The sequence below is a fragment of the Calliphora vicina genome, chromosome 4, assembly GCF_958450345.1.
Source record: "Calliphora vicina chromosome 4, idCalVici1.1, whole genome shotgun sequence".
Lineage (NCBI taxonomy): Eukaryota > Metazoa > Arthropoda > Insecta > Diptera > Calliphoridae > Calliphora > Calliphora vicina.
The window spans coordinates 38300603-38324474 of NC_088783.1; the positions used below are offsets into that span (position 1 = coordinate 38300603).

Here is a 23872-nt window from a genome sequence, read left to right on the forward strand (position 1 = left end):
TATTCGTATTCCTTAAAAGACCTTCACGTATAACATTAAAGACCTTCACTCGCTTACTGTTTGCCAATTTATGTAACAGCATAGACTATAGTCGTTGTCAAATATAATTAAATGCAAGATATACGTAAAAATAAAAGGATTAAGGACCATTAGTATTTCATATTGGATGGTTTCTCATCCTTGGATTTCTTATTGGCAAATAATATTCAAATCCTGTAAGGTTGAATCCTATTACATAAGGTACGACTCAGGCTAAATTGTATTGGCCATTGTCAACTATTGGGTATATATGACTTAAAAATTAGGGATTATTTCAAATTTGTATAACCATTTCCCATCTTTCTGGCAATATATGGATTCCACGCCAAAAAAAAGCAGCTCATCATTTCGGATAATCTGTTCTGAAGTGAAGCGCATCCCGGAAAGAGAGTTTTACATTGATCGAAACAAATAGTAGTCGGACGGATCAAGGTCTGGACTATAAGGCGGTTGAGGCAAAACTTCCCAACAACTTCTTTCTAAATAGTTTTTAATAGGTTTTGCAACACGTTGTCATGATGGAATATTGGAATATTTTCGGTCAATGCTCGCTTCAAACGAACCAATGGCGTTCGGTACAGGTTCCCTGTAATGGTCTGGCCAAATTTAATAAGCTTATAATAGATAGGACCCTTTTTATCCCATCAACTACAGAGCATTATCCATTTCGCCATGGATATTTGAGTTTGGTTTCGATTCTGCTGGTTGGCAGCTTCAGGTTATTGTAATGGATCCAAACAAAATCGTCTTCAAGGTCTCTCAGCTTCAATTCGTATGGTACCCAATTTCCCTGCTTTTGGATGAATACTGCTGCTCGCAAATATTTTGAAATTGCTGCATGAGTAGCTCCCACTGATTTTGCAAGCTCTTGTTGAGTTTGACAACAATATTCATAGAGTAATGCCTCAAATTCTTGGTCTGCAAACTTTTTTGATCACCTCTTTTGAAAATCACCTCTTTTGAACCCCATAAACCATCTATCGCAGGTTGAAACGGATAGAACAGATTCACCATAAGCTTTGGTGAGCAATCGGTGTTCATCAGTAGCACTCTTTTTCAAATTAAAGAAATAAAGCAAAACTTCCCGCTGTTGATACAAAATTCGACATTTTCGAAGTAGAAAAAAAACTTAGCTGTTTACACTATAATCTTCAATAACAAAAAACATAAAGTTCCATCCTTTATTTCACATGCCGTGCAAAACATACTGACAGAATGTTTCGTACGATACAGATGTGAACTCAGTTCTGTATGATTAGTGACTTCTGGACAGAGTCTCCCAAAGGATCTTTCTTATACTATCGACAGGATCTTTGTTATACTATCGACAGATGAGTCATTTTGTAAGCTTTCTTAGTTTCCGTAATAACATAATGAGCCAAATAATGCCAAATGAAGATGATGTACACCATTTCATTTTCCTCTTCACATGTCCATTTACACCCTTATGTGAAATTTTTTAATTTTTTACAACATTTAAGACGTCGCGACGCACAGAGGGATGGCTTCATACATTTTTTGGCAAAAATTATAAGGAGTGGTCGTAGAGCGCTGAAATTTGCCCATACAGTCCAAATGGATTTTTTCGCATAAAATTGTTTCTATTCAAGTAAAAGTCTAGAAATTTGGTACATATATTTTTTGAAACAAAAGAAGAACGCATTTCAATAAAATCGACCATGCCCACCGCCCACAAAACTCATACATAGATAAGAATTTTTTTGATATTTCGTTTATTATTCGACAACAAATTTTAAGTTTTCATCCTGTTCCGAAAACTTCCGAAAACTATTTTTCTTTTAATCGAAACAAGACACTCCCAACTTTAATTTTATTAAAGAAACATCTTGGGGGAAAGTGGGGCTACATTTTTTTTCCATGGAAAATCCAAAATAAAATAATTTTTAGAGACTTATAGATTTGAGCATATCTTCTTAACGGTTTATGATATCCCCATAATTTTTTTTTTATTTATGTAGAAATGTTATATTTTTCAAATATGTTAAATGTAAATGGTATTATTACGAAAATTATACATATATAAACCACTGAATTGCGTGAAAATATTGGTAAATTTTTGCTTAACACCCTTGCGTGGACATCAATTTTTTTAAAAATAAAATAAAATGTTTCTTAAAACTATAAGTGTACATTTCATCTTTAAACATTTCTCTACAAAACTGCATCATTTGATTTTTAAAATTGAGTGTTTGAAAAATTGACTTTTTGACACCAAAATCCCTCTGTGCGACGCGTCGTACCGGATGGGTCTCGAGTCAAAAAGAGTGTGATTTGATAAACAGATAGAAATACATAATTAATTTCGTTAAAATCGTAAATGACAAATTCAAAAAGTGCAGTTTTCTGTCCGCTTTTGGATGGATTCTCCCTTATATCACTGAAAGCTCTATCGATTATAAAACTATAAAGAAGTGGTGAACATAAAGAGTACATGTAATATGGGTTATAATAATATGTTATGCAGTTTTAATATTGTCATATGAGCAGCTACTGATTGGGATTTTTATCTCTTAGTGGACAATTTTTAATAACCGATCATGATCGGTTTCTGGTAGCTATGTCAGTCGACCATTGTTCTAAAGTTTCAAGAAATCTCATTTGACTTAATAAAAATAAATAAAGAAACGTTTATTTAAATCTTTAAATGCAAATTTCTTTCTTTTCAAACAATTGAAAATTGCACCATTATTTATAAAATCATTTTCGTAACAAACTCTTTTAAGAAATTCTCCAAAAATTTTAATAAGCTTTGGCTATGAATTATTATTCATTGTTCTTGGCATTTATAAAGAAGAAATTAAAATTGTTCCTTTTATTATTTACAGTTTTCCATTAAAAGTTCTCACACTTTGCAATTTAACTCATACAATTTCAAGACCAATTTTAAGCTTTTAACCACTCGAACAATAGCCGAAGCAAGGAGCTGGTGTTGGAGTGTAATGCATTAAACACATTGAAGACAGCAGGCTTCCGACTTCAATCTGTCAAAAATAGAATACACACGTTTATATGAAGACGATTCTTTTGACGACAGCACAACTTCACGACGACACGACTTCGTTTGCTGCTGCTGCCCAATTAGGCTAATTTCTATTTTTGTCAACTTCAAAACAGAAATAGTGTTGCTAATATAATAAAAAATGTAAATCAAATTAGTGCTTAAAAAAATATATTTTTTTTTACTTAATTAAGAGAAGTTTCTGATAACCATATTGAAATGAATTAATAACAGGTACATAAATTATTACCACATATATATATTTACTCAAAATAATTGTTTAACGTTTAATTACTTTGGAATTTTGTACGGTTATTTTTTATTAAAATAAAAAATTAAAGTGACATCACTGAATTATAAATCAGCTGTTTACTTTGAAGCTGTCGTCTTTAAAAGAATTCACCGGCTGCCGCACGGCTGCAACTTCAGCCAGCAGCATTTGTGTTCGTGAAGTCGTGAAGCCTGCTGTCTTCAATGTGTTTAATGCATAAGTGTGAATATCTCTCTCTATTCAGGAACAATTTAAACATCTTGTTCTTTTGTTGCTTTTGTTAAAATATTCCCCCACAACGCAGAGTTTGTTTTTTATAATATTTTTCATAATTTTTAAAACGTCCATTTATAACTACACATTGCCTCAACTCATCATCATCATCATTGTAGTCATCATATTCCTCGTTTTCATCACCATCGTTTTTAACTCTACCGTCATCACCGTTGTCACTTGTTCGTTCGTTTCGTCGTTGTATTCATGCGACAAAAGTAATTTCCTGCAGTCATTTTTCATACTCCATTATGTTCATTTTTATTTTATTCCATTTCATTTTATTTCCAAGTTCCTTTTTATTTTAGACTTCTTTCTTCTAGTTTCTTAAACACTTTTACACATTAAGGCAAACTCTTGCAATAAAACACATTTTCAGACCAACTCCTTTTAGACCAAATTTGTGCTGAGGAGTGTGTTGGTTTTGTTTTAGTATATGAAATATGTGTGTGTAAAGTCCTTTAGTTATAAACTCTTGTGTTAAACTGAAAAGGATGCTGTCACAACTTATTAGCATGAATGCACTTTATTTATGTTGAGTTTGTACGCTGAAACTAACTTTTTAACTTTTCAGCAACATTAAGGCGATTTTCTGTTAAAACTTAAGTATTTATACCCAACACCACCATAGTGAGGAGAAGATATTGGTTTAGTGCTGATGTTTGTAACGTGCAAAACTTTAGTATACTTAAAGTATATCTATCTGTCCAGGATCTCTTTCTGAGTCGACTAAGCGATGTCCTTCCGTCCATGTAAACCTTGTAATTCAACTACAGGTCGTAATTTCCAAGATAATTCGAAGAAATTTAGCACAAACTTTTCAAGGACGAAACCTATTGAATTTGGTTAGAATCCATCCATTATTTCTGCTAGCCCCTATAAAACTGCCCCATCTGAAAATAGTTAAGCTCTCATAAATATCTTAATTACATAGCTATCCAAACAAAATTCTGCATAAAAAAGTTTTATATAAGCTGATCTCGCACTACCAAATTTGGTACAGATTGGTACATAATTTGCAATAGCTCCCATATAAAGACCTCTCTCGAAAATTGCATTAATGAGCGTAAATCTCTGAAATATGTTAATATCTAACTAAAATTCAACACAAATAAGTTTCACATATAGGCAAATCATGCCACCAAATTTTATGATAGTTGGTTCATAATTGAATAGTTTATTTCAAAAACCAGTCAAGCAACAAAAAATTAAAAACAGAGTTATTGGGCCATTACTATTTTTTAAAGGTAAATGCATTGTTTATTGTTTACAGAAACCAGTCAAGTGCAAACTTTATATTATTTTTTAGATATACATATGTTAATATAGATATTTGCACATTTCACAATCGGAGTCGTAGCGTTGTAAGTTGTTTGTCATAAATATTTTTCAATAACAATTTTTCAAAACAAAAACAATATATTAATAAAACAAGTAAGAGAGCTATATTCGGCTGTGCCGAATCTTATATACCCTTCACCAAATTATACTTTAAAATAAATTTGTTTAAATATTTTTAGGAAAACAAAATTTATTTTTTTTTTAATTGTTTTTAAAAATTTTTTTTAATTTTTTTTAAAAAAGTTTTTTCCAAAATTTGTTTAAATTTTTTTTTTTGAAAAAAAAATTATGACAAAAAACATTTTTTGATGAAAAAAAATTTGGGTTAAAAAATATTTTTCCCGATTTTGACCCATTGTAGGTTCAACTTACTATAGCCATATCTACATCGTTGCAATGGACTTTGAAATATCTATCATTTGATATCCATATTGTCTATATTAATGACTTAGTAAGCCAGATATAGATCATAAATAGGTCAAAAATCGAGGTTGTCCCGGTTTTTTGCTCATATATCCGTTATTTATGGACCGATTTTGCTGATTTTAAATAGCAAACTTTTCGAAAGCATGTCTGATAGAAATATTGAAGATTTGGATCCCGAAGATATCTGGGGTCTTCAGAAAATTGATTTCAACAGACAGACGGACATGGCTTAATCGACTCCGCTATCTATAAGGATCCAGAATATATATACTTTATAGGGTCGGAAATGAAAAATGTAGAAATTACAAACGGAATGACAAACTTATACATACCCTTCTCACGAAGGTGAAGGGTATAAAAATTACGACATACAACGCTACGACATCGATTGTGAATTGGGCAATTATTTTTTAAATATATGATAATATTGATTAATTATAGACTTCATATACATTTTAAACGACAGCTTTTTATAATCATATCCTCGGTGTAGGGTATCATGTAGTCGGGCTTTATCGACTATACTTTCTTACTTGTTTTTATATAGTTTTTATTTGTTGTAAGTGTTTTAACTACAAGTGGGATGTGGAAAGTCTAGTATATTTTAGGAGCTTAAATTGTGATATTAAAAATAAAAAAAATATTTAGTACACAAAACTTTCACTTGTTTTAATATATTGTTACGAATTTGCATTAGCGATTTGAATTTAACGGTCTGCTTGTAACGACTGCTTGCAACATAGAACTAAGTCATGTTTATAAACATGTCCGTCCATAGAAGCTTCTACTTATCAACAATGTTGATAGCACGCAGTTATTAGCATTGTTTGTAAGTATGGAAACACTAAATATTTAAGCTTCTAACCTTGACATTGAAGCTGCTAAAAGCTCTAGAATCCGAACATTCTAGTTGTTTCCTTAAGATCATTCATGAAGCTACTGGAAGGAAGATGGCGCTGTGTGTTAATAGTGGCAGCAGTTGCAGTCGGTGGTCAATTCATCATATGCGCTGTTAGAGTTAACATCAACTACATTCTTGTACATTATAAAGTGTAATTTAAGTGTGTGTATTATTGTGAATTATAAACGTTATAGGTATAAAAATACATAGTGACTATTTAAACAGTTGTTATCTGAATTTGAATAAATAAAATATTTTTACTTATTAGAAAGATATGATTATGAGAAAAAACGATTTTTGGATTCAAATATGAATGACATGATGATTTTGTTAGTTTTTTTTTAAAGAAATATTTGTAAGATTTTAAGTCTCTAATGACTGATCACGGGTTGAGCTAGTTTTCTCTTGGTATTCAGCTGGAAATGTGAGTTATCACAGATTGATCTTGTTTTCTTAATTAAACGTTTATTTACAAAGATTTTTGGAGTTTTTCATATAAAATATAGCTTATTATACAGAAAAATCAATGATAAAATATTGAGCTACTTTTCTCAATTCAACGTATGTATACAAAGTTGTTGACTATTAAAGTTTTTTCTGTTTTTAATGAAAATATTGATTTTTTAGAGGGAGAAATAATGAAATCAGATTATTTTTTTCATTTAAACAATTATTTATAAAGTTAGATACGTTTAAATTTTTTTGGAGATTTATGGAAATATTATTGATCACAAATTTATATTGTTTTCTCAATTAATCGTTTATTTACAAAGTAAACAACGATTAAACATTTTCAGGGTTTTTTTATTTAAAATATCGATTTTTGGATGGAAATATCAGTGATCACAGTCTCAAGAATCAAATTATTTACAAAGTTATAGACGGTCAAGGAATTTGAGTTTTTCATATGAACGATTGAATTTTGGATTTACAAAGTTTCGCTCTCAAATATAATGATTAACCAATTCTTGGTCTTATTTTTTAAATTAAATATTTCTTTTTTATAAAAAAGTAAAGTTTTACAACTTCCTCGTCTTTATTTTCATAGCACCCATTCCTTATTATGAAAAATATTCCACAATAAAATTATTACTATAAAACACAAAAAAAATAATCATCACAATAAGCATAACAATCATCACAAGTAATAGACATCAAAAGAATTGTTCTTTTTTTACGCTTCACTTTCTTTTCACAAACTGATTTCTTTTCATACTTTTAGCAAAAAAACCCAAACATTTTACGGCTATTAGGAAAAATAAACAAACAAAAAAAAATTATAGAAATAAAATATTTTATTTGAAGGGGGTTTTGGGACGGCCTCCCTCAACCATGAAATATGAAATGTGTCTAATAAACATTACGAAGGCGACAATTGGCTACAACGACAGCAGGCTGCAGAAGTCACAACATTTTGTAATCCTTCGTTGGTGATTGTTTCATTTCAAAGGATTTCTCTTTCATTATTATTATTATTACTATTATTTGTTGTTATTGTTGTTCTGTTGTATGATTGGCTTTTTATGGTTAAAATTGTAATATTCTGTTTTTCTTTGGTTGGTTTCCTGCTTTTTTGCGCTTCATTGCTTGATGGACATTGGCATGGTAATAACTGTAATGATAATAATGAATATTACTATAATATTTGTTTTCCAATGGACCATGTAATGATTCCAACTATAAACAAGTTGTTGTTTTTATCATAAAACAAGTACAATTGTAATGGAGGGGCAACATTAGGAAGGCATCTAACTAGTTGATATTTATGAATATTTGTTATTTCTATAGGAAAACTTTTCTATCAAGAAAACTGTCTTAACAAGACACTTTTTTATCAAGAAAACTGTGTCTTAACAAGACACTTTTCTATCAAGAAAACTGTGTCTTAACATGACACTTTTCTATCAAGAAACTGTGTCTTAACAAGACACAATCCTATCAAGAAAACTGTGTCTTAACAAGACACTTTTCTATCAAGAAAACTGTGTCTTAACAAGACACTTTTCTATCAAGAAAACTGTCGTAACAAGACACTTTTCTATCAAGAAAACTGTCGTAACAAGACACTTTTCTATCAAGAAAACTGTCGTAACAAGACACTTTTCTATCAAGAAAACTGTGTCTTAACAAGACATTTTCAGATTTCAGAATATTATTTTCAAATTTAAGCGAATTTTATCATTTTTTTTAATAAATTTACTTTTAATTAATCAGCTGTCAACTTTGTCTAGCAGTTGCCAAACTTCCTGCAACCATGTAAGATACAATTTTGACATTTCTTTGATTAAAATATAATTTAAAATCATAAATTCAAAAGAAAATATATATTTTTAAACGTTTTAATATTACATACTCGTAAAAAACACATCAAAGAAAATGTGCCTGCTAGAAACAGACGTAACGTTCCAATTTTTTGTTTGTTTTAAAATGCGTATACAATTTCGTAATATAGCCAGGATATTTTTGAGCGTTTTGAAAAATTAATATTAAATTTTTAATGTTGACAACCTAGTGGCAAAAACACAACAATATGACAAACAAATGAATTTTATTACATTATAAAATGACATTTACAACTCGTTTTTCAACGGCTGTTTATTTTTCTTCTCAAAAGGATATAAAAGTTAGTTCCGGTATATTTAACTCAGCAGGCAGCCATATTGTTTATTATATTTGCTTGTGTTGGTGGTTATTTATTTGTTTATGTGTTTTTTGCCTTAAACATTTGAAAAGTATTTGTTATGATTTATTTAAAAATTTCCTAAATTGATTATGTTGTATATGCGTGTGGCATTCAAATAAATTGTTTTAAATTTATTTTAAGAAATTATTCTTAAGGATTCTTTGTGAAACTAAAAAGAAGACAATCATGAAATGTACAATTTAATATTAACACTTGCAACATTTCTCACTTTAGTCAACCCTTTAACCCATTCATTATTTGCCATTAACGTATTTATGTAGTTAGAAAAAAATCTTGTATTGCCTGTGGCTGTGAGACAGAAACTGTGACAGACTGACTGTTAGACAAAATTGTAGTACTTTACACATATTAATTTAATGCAATCAATTTATAAATTGGGCGACACAATGAAAAAAAAAATACAACCACACGCCTTGTCACCGAAGTTATTTGGTTTGAGGAATGAGAGCAAGTGAAAATGTAGTAAAGTGGTTCCTAGGAGGGGGAGGGAAAAAGGGTAAATGAAAGCCGCGTCATGTACGTGATCAACATTGACAAATACACTCGCAAACAAAGTGAGCAAATACATAAACAAACAACTATCCTGCAGTTCTTCGAATTAGTTAGCCTCAAGGCTTAAGATGAATCGGAATGCCAGCTAAAACTCTGAAGGCGCCAAGAGTATCTTGAAACAAAATAAAAGATCTAAAACTCAATGGAAAGCAGTAGTTTTAGTAGGAATTTAAGGACGCAAGATTTGTGCAGTAAAGTGTTTCCAAGAAAAACGAGTTTTCGTTGTTGAACAATATTTCGAGAACAATGAATGTTTGGCCGCCACAGTTCATGCAAATTAATACATATTTTCCTCTTGTTAATAGTCAAAATTTATGGCGGCTTGGAAGGATCGATCCCTGACAGAGGACAAAAAAAGTTCATCATGGTTTTCGAGTTTTAAAAATTAATTGGCTTCAACAACCCTCTAAACAATCCATCCGAGAAGCCATCTGACCTCCTGAAAAAAGGATAACATTGCAAAGGTCAGGCAGCCGCCAACCCCTGGGAAAAACGGTAGTAATCAAAGATTAGCAAGGTTTCCTACACCAAATATACAGATTGCGTTGTTTCTAGACAACGACAGATGTCAGCGTCATTATCCTAAGATCTGATACAGCATACCGGTCATCTTCTTAGCTGCAACAACAACCGAATAACGAAACTGATACAAGGCAAAATTACAATAGACTGTATCTAATGGCCATATTGTACATGTAGACTCACGATACTCCAATATCTAGGATAGTACAAAAGAGAAAATACAACTGCAACAGGATGGACATGCTTTGTGGAAGCCATATGCTCCCAAGAGGAGTAATGAAAAAAAACCTTCAAATATACATCATTTGAGGATCAGAGAACTCACATATGATTGTCCAAGCGCATTTTGGCCTGTTGGCATCAAGGGAACAAACTTCTTGGAAAATAAGGCTGGTCATGCAGTGACTGTTAGATGAGATTAGAAGGAGTGTGTTCTATAGAATACACTTCCACTCCGAGACCCATGTAATCCATTCGATATCGAGTAAAATTTATCTTAATTTTCCTATTTGAGATTATGGTAAGAGGAATAGCTAATTCGATCATGAATTCGGCAATTCGGCGCCAGAGTTCTTTTTCAACAGGACCGTGAAATGGACACATTCTACATTCAATTCAATGCAGTGAAATTACCAACAGAATTGGGGTTTCCTAGGGACTCCCGTGCTGTTAAAATGTCTAACTAAAGAGTCGTTTAATGATCATAAAGACCATTGAAGGATTGCTTGGATTTAAGAAATGTACCATTGCAGCTTTCCTAAATATACAGGGAGCCCTCAACAACGCGAAAACTATCACAATTCCACGGACTATAGAGGGTCTAGCTGTGTTGATTTGCATTAGGTGGATAGTGACCGTGTTGAAATCTTGAGAACAGCGAGAAGTCAAAACAATTTAAACGTGAAACATCTCTGAAGACGGTTAGAAAAAGTAATTTTATGCTTGAAGTTTATATTATATATCAATAATTTCTTTATTTAAAAACAAAACTATGAAATTATTATTACCTCATTTTCTATATTGCCAATATATTCGTGAGATGAGCATAGAGTTGTAGGATAAAGGGCGGAAATACAACAAACGGTATATAAGAGGGATCCGAAGAATGGCTTCCTCAGAACTAGCGATATAACTAGTGCAAAGTAGACAATAAATATCGTTAACACTGCATGGTAATTAAATAACTACCCAGCAGTTAAGCAAGTAGTTAATGTATACCATATAGAGAGTAATTGTCACTAATTTTTTATCACTTGACTGACTTCAATTTATATATTTTGGATCATTTGACACGTAAGTGCTCTTTGTAGTGCAAAGAGAGAAGACAATTGGTTACTTTATATCTCCCAAGTAATCTAACGCGAAGGCAATTGTCATTTAAGTGCCTGTAAGTAATCTAGAGTGTAGTCACTTTAAACGTTTTGCGAGTAATTCTAATAATGGTTTTGATTAATTCTCATACAGTTTATTTTCTTTTTGCTTAAGTATACTGAGATCTCATATAAACTAGAGTGAAGTCAATTGTCACTTTAGTGTCTATAAGTAATCTATAGTGTAGTCACTTTAAATGTTTATTTTGTACTGTACTTTAGAAAGTACTTATTTTAGCCACCAGAAATAATCTATTGGAGAGTTGTCGGAGGAAGGTTTGTTTACAAGCAATCGGTTATTGGACTGTCTATGAGATGTCTTTTTAACTGACTATTTGATGTAAATTAGCACGCGTACACTAGTGTGGTTTTATCTCATAGGGTAAAAAAAATGTCAGAAGTTTTTTGGGGGCACCCCCTAAAATGTTTCTTTAGGGGGGTGCCAAAGCTTGAGCACAATAGGAAGATGTTAACCCGTGCCACTGGTCCAAAAAAAAATCCGACTTCGATTTTTTAAAAGCACCCTAGCGTACACGTTCAAGTAACCAGTTAGTAGTAGTAGTAGTAAGGTAACTGACTCTATGTAACCGGTATGTCAATCCAATGAGTTGTCTACTTTGGACCAGGTATCAGACAGATCATTATAATCAAAAAGGGTCAATTGACCCCCTGCTTAGGATATGTAAGAGTAAAATCACTAGTTAGAACTGCTGGGTACATAAGTACATGTACAATACATACTCAAACATATGCATACACACACGTGCATATAAATATTTCATAATTCCATAAATTCTCAAAGGATGTTAACGTGATTATTACTTAATGCCATTTTACGACATCAATGTTGAATTGGAAGTTGAAGACAACGATGAAGATGAAAAAAAGTATGATAATGAGAGCAAAAAAGTATTAAAGTATTGACAAGAATCCAGGGACAGTACAAAAAGGAAACAGTTTTTCAAATTAGAAAATTGTCTCTTCAAATATGCGACCATGCGTCTCTGGTTTCTAACACTCTTACCCAACCAGTTTTATTTCTAACAACTACTTACTACAAATACTTAGTCAACATAATATTATTAGACTTTGCCAGCCACAATAAAGTAATAAGACGAACGAACATAGAAAAATAAAGAAAATCACAAAAGTAAATACTACTACAGCACACAACTATCGCAGTTAGAACACAATAAAGACATTACTAGGAAAAGGAAACTCCCTCCCTTACAATCTAAACACAAGAAGCTTTTCAAAAATAATTGAAGAAAACATCATGAAAACATATTGACAAATAACAAACTCCCAATTTACAAAACATTTCACAACACACACTCACATGTTTAGCAAAACTTTTATAAGCCTTCCTCTCTACTTCATTTGATTTGAAAAGTTATTTTCACGACATTGTTTGACATTCTATGACAATATTTTGAGAAAAGTTTTCAACACAAAGTCTTAGTTTGAGTTTTAAGAAGGATGAAAAAGGACTAACTTATTATATGCCAGAGAGAAGTTTGTTTTTTTATTTTTTACAACATTAAATGAGAGAATCCAATACCATGAAAGTCTCGTTTTAATAACTTAAGACCCATTTTTCATACTTTTGTCTCATTGTTTTAATGTGACTACTTCGGCGTTGACATGGCGTTACATTGTTGTGGATTTAAGGTTTTATAAATTTTAATTAATGCGTTAATTTGTTAAGAATTATGGTATTATTATGTTTTAATTTAATATGAGAGCTATAAACTCATACTTGCTTATTAATATGTATAAATACTTATTATTGTGTATGAATGTGCGTTAATGTGTATAAGTATTTATTATTTTAATTGTATGAGATTTGAAAGAATTTTCATAAATTTCAATTAAAGCAATTATGAGAATTCCTTGGAATTTCAGGAATTTTATTAGAAGAGGAATGGTTTTATAATACTGTTAAAAGGTGGAGTTACAAAACTCAATCTTCCATATCCTTTAGTTGTTGCTTTCGAGGTTTTTAACCTTTTTAATTGATCTTATTGTGGGCATTTTAAATAAACTCAAATATAAGACAGAAGATGGAGGCATCCTCGTGACTCTCGTAATATTGACAGTACCTATTCTATATTTACAATTTTGTATTTAAAATTGGATCTTAGTCTAATCTCAAATTATAGTTTTGATATAGTTCTTCCATTCTGTTCTATCTCTAGCTATATATCGTAATTGGGTAAATGATTTATTTGTTTCCCTGCAAACAGTTCTTCTCCATGTCTCCTTAGGACTTACCACTCTCCGCGTGCCCTGCGGTTTCCATTGTAATACTGCGTGTGGGATTTCATCAGTATTTTTACTCAATGTATGTCCTAACCAGCTACATTTTATCCTTTTTATTTCCATGCCAATATGGATTTGTCCAGTTCTATCCAGTAAGTTGACGATGCTAATATTCTTAAAATGTATCGGAGACATTCTATTGATGAAGGTTTGTAACTTTTTCGTTAATTCTCAAGAGAGAAGATTTAAAACATGAATCAAAAAGATTTATTTTAGTTGAGATGTTAATTGAGTTGGATCGTATTGCAAAACTGTTTTCCACATCGCTTTTGGTACCACCTTCCACATTGATAACACTTCCAAGGTATTCAAAAGTAGTTACATCATCTGTTTCCTTTGAATTTATTGTAAGTTTTAAGATATTCTGTGTATTCATTCTCATTACCTTCGTCTTTCTTATGTTAGCCTTTAATTCAACTTCTATTGACTCGTCCGCTAGGGTTGTTAAGAGCTCCTGCACCTCTGACGGTATTACTTAAATGAACAACATCGTCCGCATATTCAAGATGACTTAGCTTTTGGTTCATCTTCCACAACAGTCTAATATTCTTTGCTTCCATTTCATCCAATAATACATCCATTGTCTTACACCACAAACTGTTCTAAAGCTATAACTTAGTTCCTCATCATGTAGGATGCTGCAGGATGAGTCATCATAGCTTTTCCTATTGACATTAACATTAAGGAATAACTTCTGCTTCAAGCGCCAGCCAAATATATTCTCTCTTTAAGGCATCAAATGCTTTTCAATAAGCAACAAAGCTTAGATACATTGTCGTGTTGAACTCCGAAGCTTGTTCTATATAGGCACGCACCGAACTTATTTGATCTATTAGGTCGAAATGCTGTCTGTGTGTTACATAGAACATCATTTAAAGAGTTCGATATCCGATCTAGAATAATATTATTAAAATTTTTGAACACAGTTGGTAGAAGAGAGATTTCACGCCAGTTATTGCAATTTTTTTTGTCTCCTTTCTTCTGTAGTTTGATGATGATTGACTCCTTCATTCTGACGTTGTCAGTGGGTCCGCCTTAAAACATTCGTTTGTTAGTCCGTTATTGCCAGCAGTTTTACCGGATTTAAGGGTACATTTTGACGTGCAAATTTCCTCAATGGATGGGGAATTGAAATTTATATTGGTATCCAAGAATAGTCGTCTATTAATTACTGGAGTATTCGATTCACTGTAAACTATATTTAGAGTTCTTTGAAAGTGCCTTCTCCAAATTTGCAACTGATCATTTTTTGATGTTTAATTTCCGCGCTATTTTCTTCCATAACCGGTGGGGTACCTTTCATATTGCTAGTTGCCAAGTTCCTTGTGATCCTATACAGTTCCTTTAAATTTCCCTTTTCGTATGCCGTTTGAGCCTCCAAGCCAATTTGTTCAAAATAGTTTCTCTTGTCAATCCTGATCTGTGTTTTTATGCGTTTACTTAATTTGACATATTCGCTGTTGTAAATTGATTTCTGACGGATATCATTTTCCCCTAACAATGATATTTAAGTTCTATAAGTTCCCACGTTTGCGCCGACATACATGAGGTTAAAAGACAACTTGAACTTAAGAAATATATTTCCTAGGAATGGAAAAGGTTCTCATCGACGTAACGGCTATCGGAATTCAACAGGCTCTAGCTCTAGGTGATCTATGTGCTGAGATTTATATCAGCAGCTGTATAGTGACCATTTTAAAATCGAGAGTTAAGAGTATCACTGCAAGTCTTGAGAACAGAAGCCAAAACAAGTTAGGAATAGCACATCTTAAGTTGGCGTAATCCGCCCATTACTATGTACTTCAATATAGTGAGAGGATGCTGGAGATTTAGAACTTATGGACACGTAATGATTTTATATACGTTTTCCTATGTCCTAAATTAAAAGCTTGAATACATTACGCCTCTTATAGAATCTAATAAGATTTTCAAAGTTTGTATATCTTCAAAACGGAATGGAATGATGATAATAGCATTTGATAATAGCATTTAATTATTTTTTTTTCGCAACAAATAATAACCCCCTGGTATCGTCTGTGATGAACTAGGATTGTATTCAGATAAGGTTATTGTGTTTCAGGCCCAGGTATTGATGATCAGCGAGGCATACATAGTTCAAAGCTTGTTCATCACATTAGTGTTCTTCGGTAGGCTTTTAATGTCTCAGCTTAGTACAATTAAAAGCGAAATCTTTAGACACTATCTTCATAAGGGAGACAATAAATTACTCCAAATTCATAGTTCTCAGAAAATGAAGTGAAACTGAATAGGAACTGATCATTTGGTGATCGGTTAGCATGCAAGCAGATTTAGACTGCAACCAGAAGTTCTTTCTACAAATTGTCGCAGCTTCCGCGATCCTGGACAGAAGGAAAAAGTGTTTCCTCTAATCTGTGAATATCTAGCACTTCTATTAATAAGACACATACTTGTTAAATAATATATACTGGACGATCTGTTTGAGGTGTCGGGAACACTACTAGATAACCTTTATGGACACCTGAGAGCATCATATTGGATTTAGTACACGTTTTACTAGCATCTAGTATTGATCTGGCTATTAAATATCATTAAGGAGTTTGATCTTATCAAATCTACTTTATTGAATGCGTGTTGCGATTTACCCCGTTAGTAAGAAAAACCAGAGATCTATACTCCACAAAATAAACTCCAACCAATTATTCAATGGAAGATAATAACCCCTTCAAAAATTCTTGTATGTACTTAAGTTAACAATTTACTTATCTTTTCAAATTGTAAATTGGGACTTTCTGTTAGTTTTATTCGAAACACTTATTTCTACTAATTATCCTGCTCAGCAAATTAAACGATTTGATATTCAACAAAAGAATTGTATCCACCAAAACATCAACGCCAACAAATTTGAACATGAAAAATTAACATTTTCCGAATGAACACGTGTGAAGAATTTCATAAAATTTGATATAACAAATACAAGAGCATGATTTAAGGGATTAGCACTTTTAATGATGATGATGTCGACGAGGATGGCATTATTTCTTTTATTTGCTGCCTTGCAGGGATCAGGAAAACAACGTAATGTATAAAAATACATACTAATGGAATTTTGACCTTAAGCGAATAGTCAGTCAACTCAATGAAAGTGGAAGTGGCAAAACATTAACTTGCAATCATCCCCCTGCTCTATCACGATGCCAATTTCAATTTCTTGTAACATTTCCGTTACATTAGTGTAACAAAGAATTTCTTATTTTATATACAGATTAAAAAACACATCAACACCCATAAAAATGTAACTGCTGAGATGAGGAAGATGCGGAAGATGAGTCGTTTTTTTTAGTTAAGTATCATCCTGTCTGATGTAAGAGTATTTAATCTGGCGCAGGAAAAATTTAACATTTTGAGCACCTGTTTAATTGCACTAATGAGACAAGGTTCACATTAACTGCCAAGCAGTAACATACGCGTAATGTGCCCCAACATTTAAGAATGGCAGTAGACATAAGAAATAATTAGCGCAGGAAGTAAAAGAAATGAAAAGAAAAAATGAAACACGAGCAAAGCTGTTTAAAGGTTATAAAATGGGTTTTATATTCAGTTTTTATGTTGTTATTAAACGCCAAAAGAATGTCAGAGATGAGCACGTTAATGTTTTCTAGGTTCAGTTGAATACAAATTCCAGACAATTAGGATAATTCCCTTAATGTGATGCAAGTGGAAGTGTTTTATGGCCATTTAAAGGACTTTTACAAAAACAACTTAAATTATATTAAAATAGTAAATTTATTAGTCATCCTCCTCCAATTTCACTCCCTCCCAAAAATCTTCGAAAGCTGTAGCATTTACATTTCCAAATATCCACTTCATTCGGGGATTCATTTTATCGCAAGGATTCACATATACTGCCAATTTGCCATCTTCAACAAAAGCCTCCATACAGGCAGCTTTTTTGGTGCCATGAATAATCATTTGTTCTTTAAGATCATAAGACCAGAATTGATTGCCACCAGAATTGTGGCAAGACCACATCCATATGGTGGCATTGTTGGGACTTTCATGGACATCCAAACATATATCTTGTGATTTTTTACGTATGTCCCTTATATAGCTGAGACTCCAAAATTGAGTGGGTTGAGGATGAGTTTTATTTGCGGCACACATGAAAAGACCAATGGCCGTATTACTGGCACCTCCCATAGAATCGATACAGTATTGAGGAAAAGCTACACTTTGTATGACACCCGAAGCAAAGTCGGGTGGTAGAACGGGGGGAAAGGTTTTCAATATATCAGGAGCTATAACTTCTAAAAACCATTTGAAAGGTTTACATTGCAGTTTATTACGCAATGCGATTTGTTTCGATAAATCGCCAGCATCCAAGTCCTCATAAGTACCTGGTTCATGATCATACACATATTGGGCATATTCATCCATCCACACTTCAGCCAAACGTTTATGGTTCTAGAAAAACACATTAATTAGCAGATATAGTTTAGTTCCATAAAACATACTTACCCTGGCCACAAAACTATAGTTCCTAGGACTTGGTCTGCCATTCATGGGTCCCCGAAAGACATGAGCCACTCTAGAGCAGGGCACATCACACAACAAGCCACCACACATCCAAATTTTAAAGCTCAACTCATATTGCTCAGCACCCCAAATATCCAAACCCTCATCATAGCCACCCAACTCCCAGAAAAACTCTCTACTTATGGCAAACAAACCACCCATCATTATGGGATTACGATAGGGATCTGTGCGATCTGCTGAATCAATCTCCAATATGGGCATTTGTTTATAGATCAAATTCCAATCAAATGCTCCTCTCGAACCTTCCTGGTAACCACCATTATAAGCAAAAGTGGCATGATCAATACCATCTACTATGGGACAGGTGGATATGCGTTTATTCAAGGCAATAGGTTCCAGCAAAGGTGGCAGCCAATTGTAGTTACATTCTATGTGAGAATCAAAAAATACCAAGACATCTCCAGTGGCTTTGCGGGCTCCAGCCAAACGGGCTCCTATCAATCCAGTTCTTTCCTTGAGTCTGACAATTTTCACCAAATCCTTGAAGTAATTGGCCACATAATCTTCCAATTGCTGTTTCAAATATTCACGATCACTGTAATCATCTACTATAATTATTTCACGCAATAGCTCGGGTGGTGTGCGATTCTTTATGCTGTGCAGTGTTCGTATAAGTACACTGAAGTATTCATTGTAAAATGGTATGACCACACTTGTGGTGGGTAAATACATGGAGTACAGCTTTTTGTGACATCTGAAATAAATAGGAACTTTTATAAAATTTGCTCTATTTTCGTAACAATTTGGTAACAATTAAAAAAATACTTTAAATTTCTTTATAATGCAGTAGAGTTTGCTTATAACAAGCTCCGGAATATAAAGAATTATAGAATTATCGAATTATTAAGGTTGGCTATCGATTCAAAATGGTTAAAATATAACGCTAATCCCCATTATCACAATGTATATGTTTTAACCAAAAGATATACTGACATTTTTCATACAAAAATTATTTTAACCGACACTATAACTATAAATTAACATATAACCAGCCATTGTGATAATGGAGGTAATTTGGATTACTTCTGTATCGCGCAGTGTTTAAATAAGTTTTTATTTTGTGAAATGATTCGGTAGCTCGTGAACGATTGAAGATCAGTGCTGTTGTGTTTTTGAGTTAATTTGTATTTACATGGGTTAGTTCCTCCCCACGGGCCTACTATAGGTTCAATGTATTGGCCATTGTTAGCTATAAACTTTTTCCATCTTTCTGACAATATAAAGATTCCGCGCCAAAAGTATTGCTCATATTTTGGGGCCAAAAACGAATCAAGCCAATATCGGATGCTCTGTTCCAAAAAGAGGCGAATCCCAGAGAGAATGTTCTGCATCGATCGAAAAAAATAGTAGTTGGCCGGGGCAAGGTCTGGGCTATAAGGCGGGTGAGCCAATACATACCAACCACTCCTTACTAAATACTTTTTAACAGGTATTGCAACATGTGGCCGACCGTTGTCGTGATGGAATATTAAGAGTTCATGTCTGGCCGCATATTCTGGGCACTTTTCGGCTGATTCAAATGAATCAGTTGCATTCGGTACAGGTTCCTTGTGATGGTCTGCCTATATTTCAGGAGCTCATAACAGATAGCACCCTTTGGGTACCAGGAAATACAGAGAATTACTTTAACGCCATGTTTATTTTGCTTTGGTGTCGTTTCGGCTGGTTTGCCGGGCTTCACAAACGCTCTCTTACGCTTCGGGTTATCGTAATGGATCCATTTTTCATCTCAGGTAATGATTCGGTGCAAAAATTATTTACTTTTCTAGCGTTCAAGCAGCATTTCGGACATGCAATTTCGTCTTTCAAGGCCTATCGGTTTCAATTCGAATTGAACCCAATTTCCATGCTTTTGGATGAATGCAGCTTGAGTACCTCCCAATGATGACAACATTCCAAAGGAATAACATTAAAATAATCATTATAGCGCGATGTATAGTAAATGTTTTAGCTTAAATTTAAATATTCGTAGTATATATATATATAGTATACTAATGAAAGCTTATAAAATTTGAGTTATTTTGATGCCCTTTACATATGCTATGAATTGAGTATACAGAGAATGTCAGATAGGGATGAAATTAGGTTTAAACAAATTTGTATAAACATTGAACTAGACTAAATTTAAAAAAAAACGAGAAAACCATTTCGGTGAAATTTATGATCAAGAAATTTCATCTATGAATTTGAATAAATTCTATGAACAAATTAAAAAAACTAAAATTTTGTAGAAAATTTTTAAATTAAAAATTATTTTTTTTTTTAAATTTCTTATAACCAATTGAATGCGTCTCTCAAAGACCTTTCATATGATGCCAAATTTACATATACTTCCTTTGGAAGAAATATGGAAAAAATGTAAAAAATGTAAAAGAATGAATCAAATTTTCATTTTAGGCGGGAACATCGATACCTTATTTTTTCTCCATATAAACGGGACCACCCTAATATATACCCTTCAAAATGATTTATAAGTTATTAATGATGAAAACCGCGTTGTGAATTCCACATTTTTAATATCTAGTTTTAAATTTCTAAAAACGCAAAGCCCAGATAAAAGAAATCAAATATTTGAATGACTTAAATATACCAAAGCTAATAAGATATCACATGGTAAATCAGTCAGCTAAATTTTTGAATACATTTTCCCCGTTTTAGAAATTTCGATCTTTAAGTGAAGACAATGGTTAAAGTTTTCAACACATTAATTGAAGGATCTTTTGATCTATACAAGTTCCAAATTTTATTACGATATCTTAATTCGTTTGAATTTTGCACTAATTGGAATTTCAAATATTTCTTCACAAAAAATCTCTAAATAATGAAATTTGTGGTTTTTATTTTAAATGTTATTTTTAAAACTGTACGACACAATTTTTTTTTTAAATGTTAATCCTCTGCTTCTAAGGTTCTCAATGAATATAAAAACTTGTACATAATTGTACATTGGCCCATAATCATAGTCAAACACTAAAGTCGGTTCTTTTTAGAAACAACTTTAAAATAAAAACCTGCTTTTAATTATTTTGCAACTATAGTCAAAATTAAAGTCTGTTTTAAATTGAACCGACTTTAACTGGGTGCCACCGCCAATGTAGAAAATGTTTTCATACAATATACAACAAAATACAGACAAGTGGCAACGCTGAACAGCTGAAATACAAAATTTAAAAAATAACAAAAAAGGTAAACAATAAAAGTAACCGGGACAACTAAAAAAAAGTAGTTTGTTGTGGAAAAATGAAATATATAAGATGAATATCATAATTAGAATATTTTGGTACTAATTTTATTGATAACTGTTCAATAATTGCAAAATCTCTACCAATATCTTGTAACTTAAACATTTTTTACTTTCTGCCGAACTTTTTTACTTGGTGAAGAACACCTGATGCTGTTGTTAAACGAGTTAATAACAGCTTCAGCTAGTTTTATATTTAAAGTCGACTTCAACGTCAGAAGTATACTTTAACTTGTCTATGATAGACCTAAAGTCCACTCTTGAGTAAAGTCGAGTTTAATTCTCTTAAAGTATTCTTTATTTCTGACTATGATTATGGGCCAATGTTTATATCTACCCTTCAGGAGACTCACAAATATTGGCTTCTCTTGAAATTTTTAAAGGAATCGGCAGTTTAGCTGAAACGGTATTTTAATAGAAACGCTAATTGCACCTGGCTTAATTTATTGTATTCTTGGAACAAGTTCTACGGAATCGTTACGAAGTCATTATTTCATTCCTTTAATGGAATCAATGATCTTTGCTTAACCTTCGGTCTACACGTAGCAATATTTATTGCCGCAATTGTCAAATTTGATTGCGCCCATAACATTTGCTATGTTTAGACCGCAAATTGTCATATGTAGGAATAAATTGCGCAATGATTGCTCATTTAAATTGTAATTAATGTCAAATTTCTTCTTTCTATGAGTCAGTGTGAATAATGCATACACATTTAATATATTTAAGTACCAAAAGTAAAAAAAAACAAAGAAATTAGTGGAAAACATCCATCCACAGAAAATATAAGAAAAATACCTAACATAATCAGCAATTGCTATGCTGTTGTTCTGTTGACGTTTTTTGCTTGTGCTAAGCAATGCAAATTGCTACGTGGACACCTAGGGTAAGAATCACAATATTGTTGCATCTAGAAGTGGTTGCGATATTAAATAATCCGAAGAAGTTCTGTTTATAGCCATTTTAGAACTAGAGATTGTGGAACACATTTTAAAAATGTTCCTGTTATATTACTTTTCCTACATACTACATGTTTTTTTGCATATAAAAATCAAAAACTGTTGATACTTCTATGTACAACAAATGACTCTTAAACATGTCTGATATACTTATGCATGACAACATTTCGATTTTTTATCTACGAGCATTTCTAATATCTCTGAATTCTACAACACTTATCACTTTACGATACAACTATAGATAAGATACACACCCAGGTATCTTTAAACTACTACATCTTCCGGCTTCCTATAATGCACAACCTTCTAAATAACACCACAGATAATTCAAACAAAATAACAAAAATAACTTACTCATCTCTGCGCACATCGGGTACCGAACGATTGACCGATATATAATCGGACAGTAAAGCATTAAAGCCATTATCCATGGACATTTCATGCTCCAATTCTTTTTGTGATTCATCGGTAATATAAGCCGGCATGCCACGTTCACCCAATCCCGTACGATGTTGATCTCTGTTAAGAGCTGCCCAGTCATGCCAATCTCGTTTGGGGCCCTTCAACTCGGGCAAACGAAATGGTACATTGATGTCGTAAAATTGTGTTAGATCTAAAATACCACGTGGCACAGATCGCACATTGGGCGGTCTAGCTCTACGCATCATTGTTGAAGCTTCTTCATCTTCTTTAGCTAAACGCTGTTCCACCACTTTAATGGTTACAATCGATAGAACTACAAGAGTTATGACGAATATTATGATATTTTTCACTATACGTTTAAGGTAGCGGGTCTTCATGTTTTTTTTATTATTATTTTCTTGTATAAGTTCACAGGGAGCTACGTGCAACTTAACTTTCTTATTGTCTAAAACTAACTGATTGATTCTTGATAGATTGTTTAAAATCTAGAAGAAATGATGGCATTGATAGCTAGTTTTTCAATGTTTTTAGTTATTTTTGTGTTTATTTTTTAATTTACTTAAGTAATTTTCTATTTTTACACATTATAAATGTAGGTAGGTAGATAGATGTGATAAGAAAATCTGTGAACTTTTGACAAAACAACTTAAGTGGAATTTTCAAATTTTTCAGGAGAGCCCAAAAACTGTTGAATTTATCGATCAATATTTTATTATTTGACCTTGAAGAACTTTATTATTTATCTCAAAGAATTATACAAAGGATAAATAATTATCGATAAATTCAACAGTTTTTGCGAATTAAGTTGTTGTGTCAAAAACAAATCAACAACAACTCCAAATAAGTTTTTTTTATGATAGCTCAGAAACTAATATTCGTAAGAAGAAGCAGATTAGTGTAAAGGGATCGTTTTGAAAAGTTAGTTTTATTACAA

The 23872-nt window shown here is 32.4% G+C and overlaps 1 protein-coding gene across 1 annotated transcript; it reads right to left on the reverse strand.

Annotated features, from left to right (window-relative positions):
* Window positions 1-17508: 17508 nt before the first annotated feature.
* On the reverse strand, window positions 17509-23315 carry LOC135958357 (N-acetylgalactosaminyltransferase 4-like). Its single transcript, XM_065509261.1, has 3 exons — window positions 22870-23315; window positions 18238-19009; window positions 17509-18183 (listed from the first exon to the last, which is right to left on the reverse strand). The coding sequence occupies exons 1-3, from the start codon at window positions 23313-23315 to the stop codon at window positions 17509-17511; spliced, it is 1893 nt and encodes a 630-aa protein (XP_065365333.1).
* Window positions 23316-23872: the final 557 nt, after the last annotated feature.

Excerpts from the sequence above, each read along its gene's own strand:
- LOC135958357 (XM_065509261.1), bottom strand. The coding sequence starts at position 23,315 with ATGAAGACCCGCTACCTTAAACGTATAGTGAAAAATATCATAATATTC. Across the intron at positions 19,010-22,869 it reads CCCGATGTGCGCAGAGATGA|ATGTCACAAAAAGCTGTACT; the intron begins GTAAGTTATTTT and ends TATTTATTTCAG. Across the intron at positions 18,184-18,237 it reads ACTATAGTTTTGTGGCCAGG|AACCATAAACGTTTGGCTGA; the intron begins GTAAGTATGTTT and ends GTGTTTTTCTAG.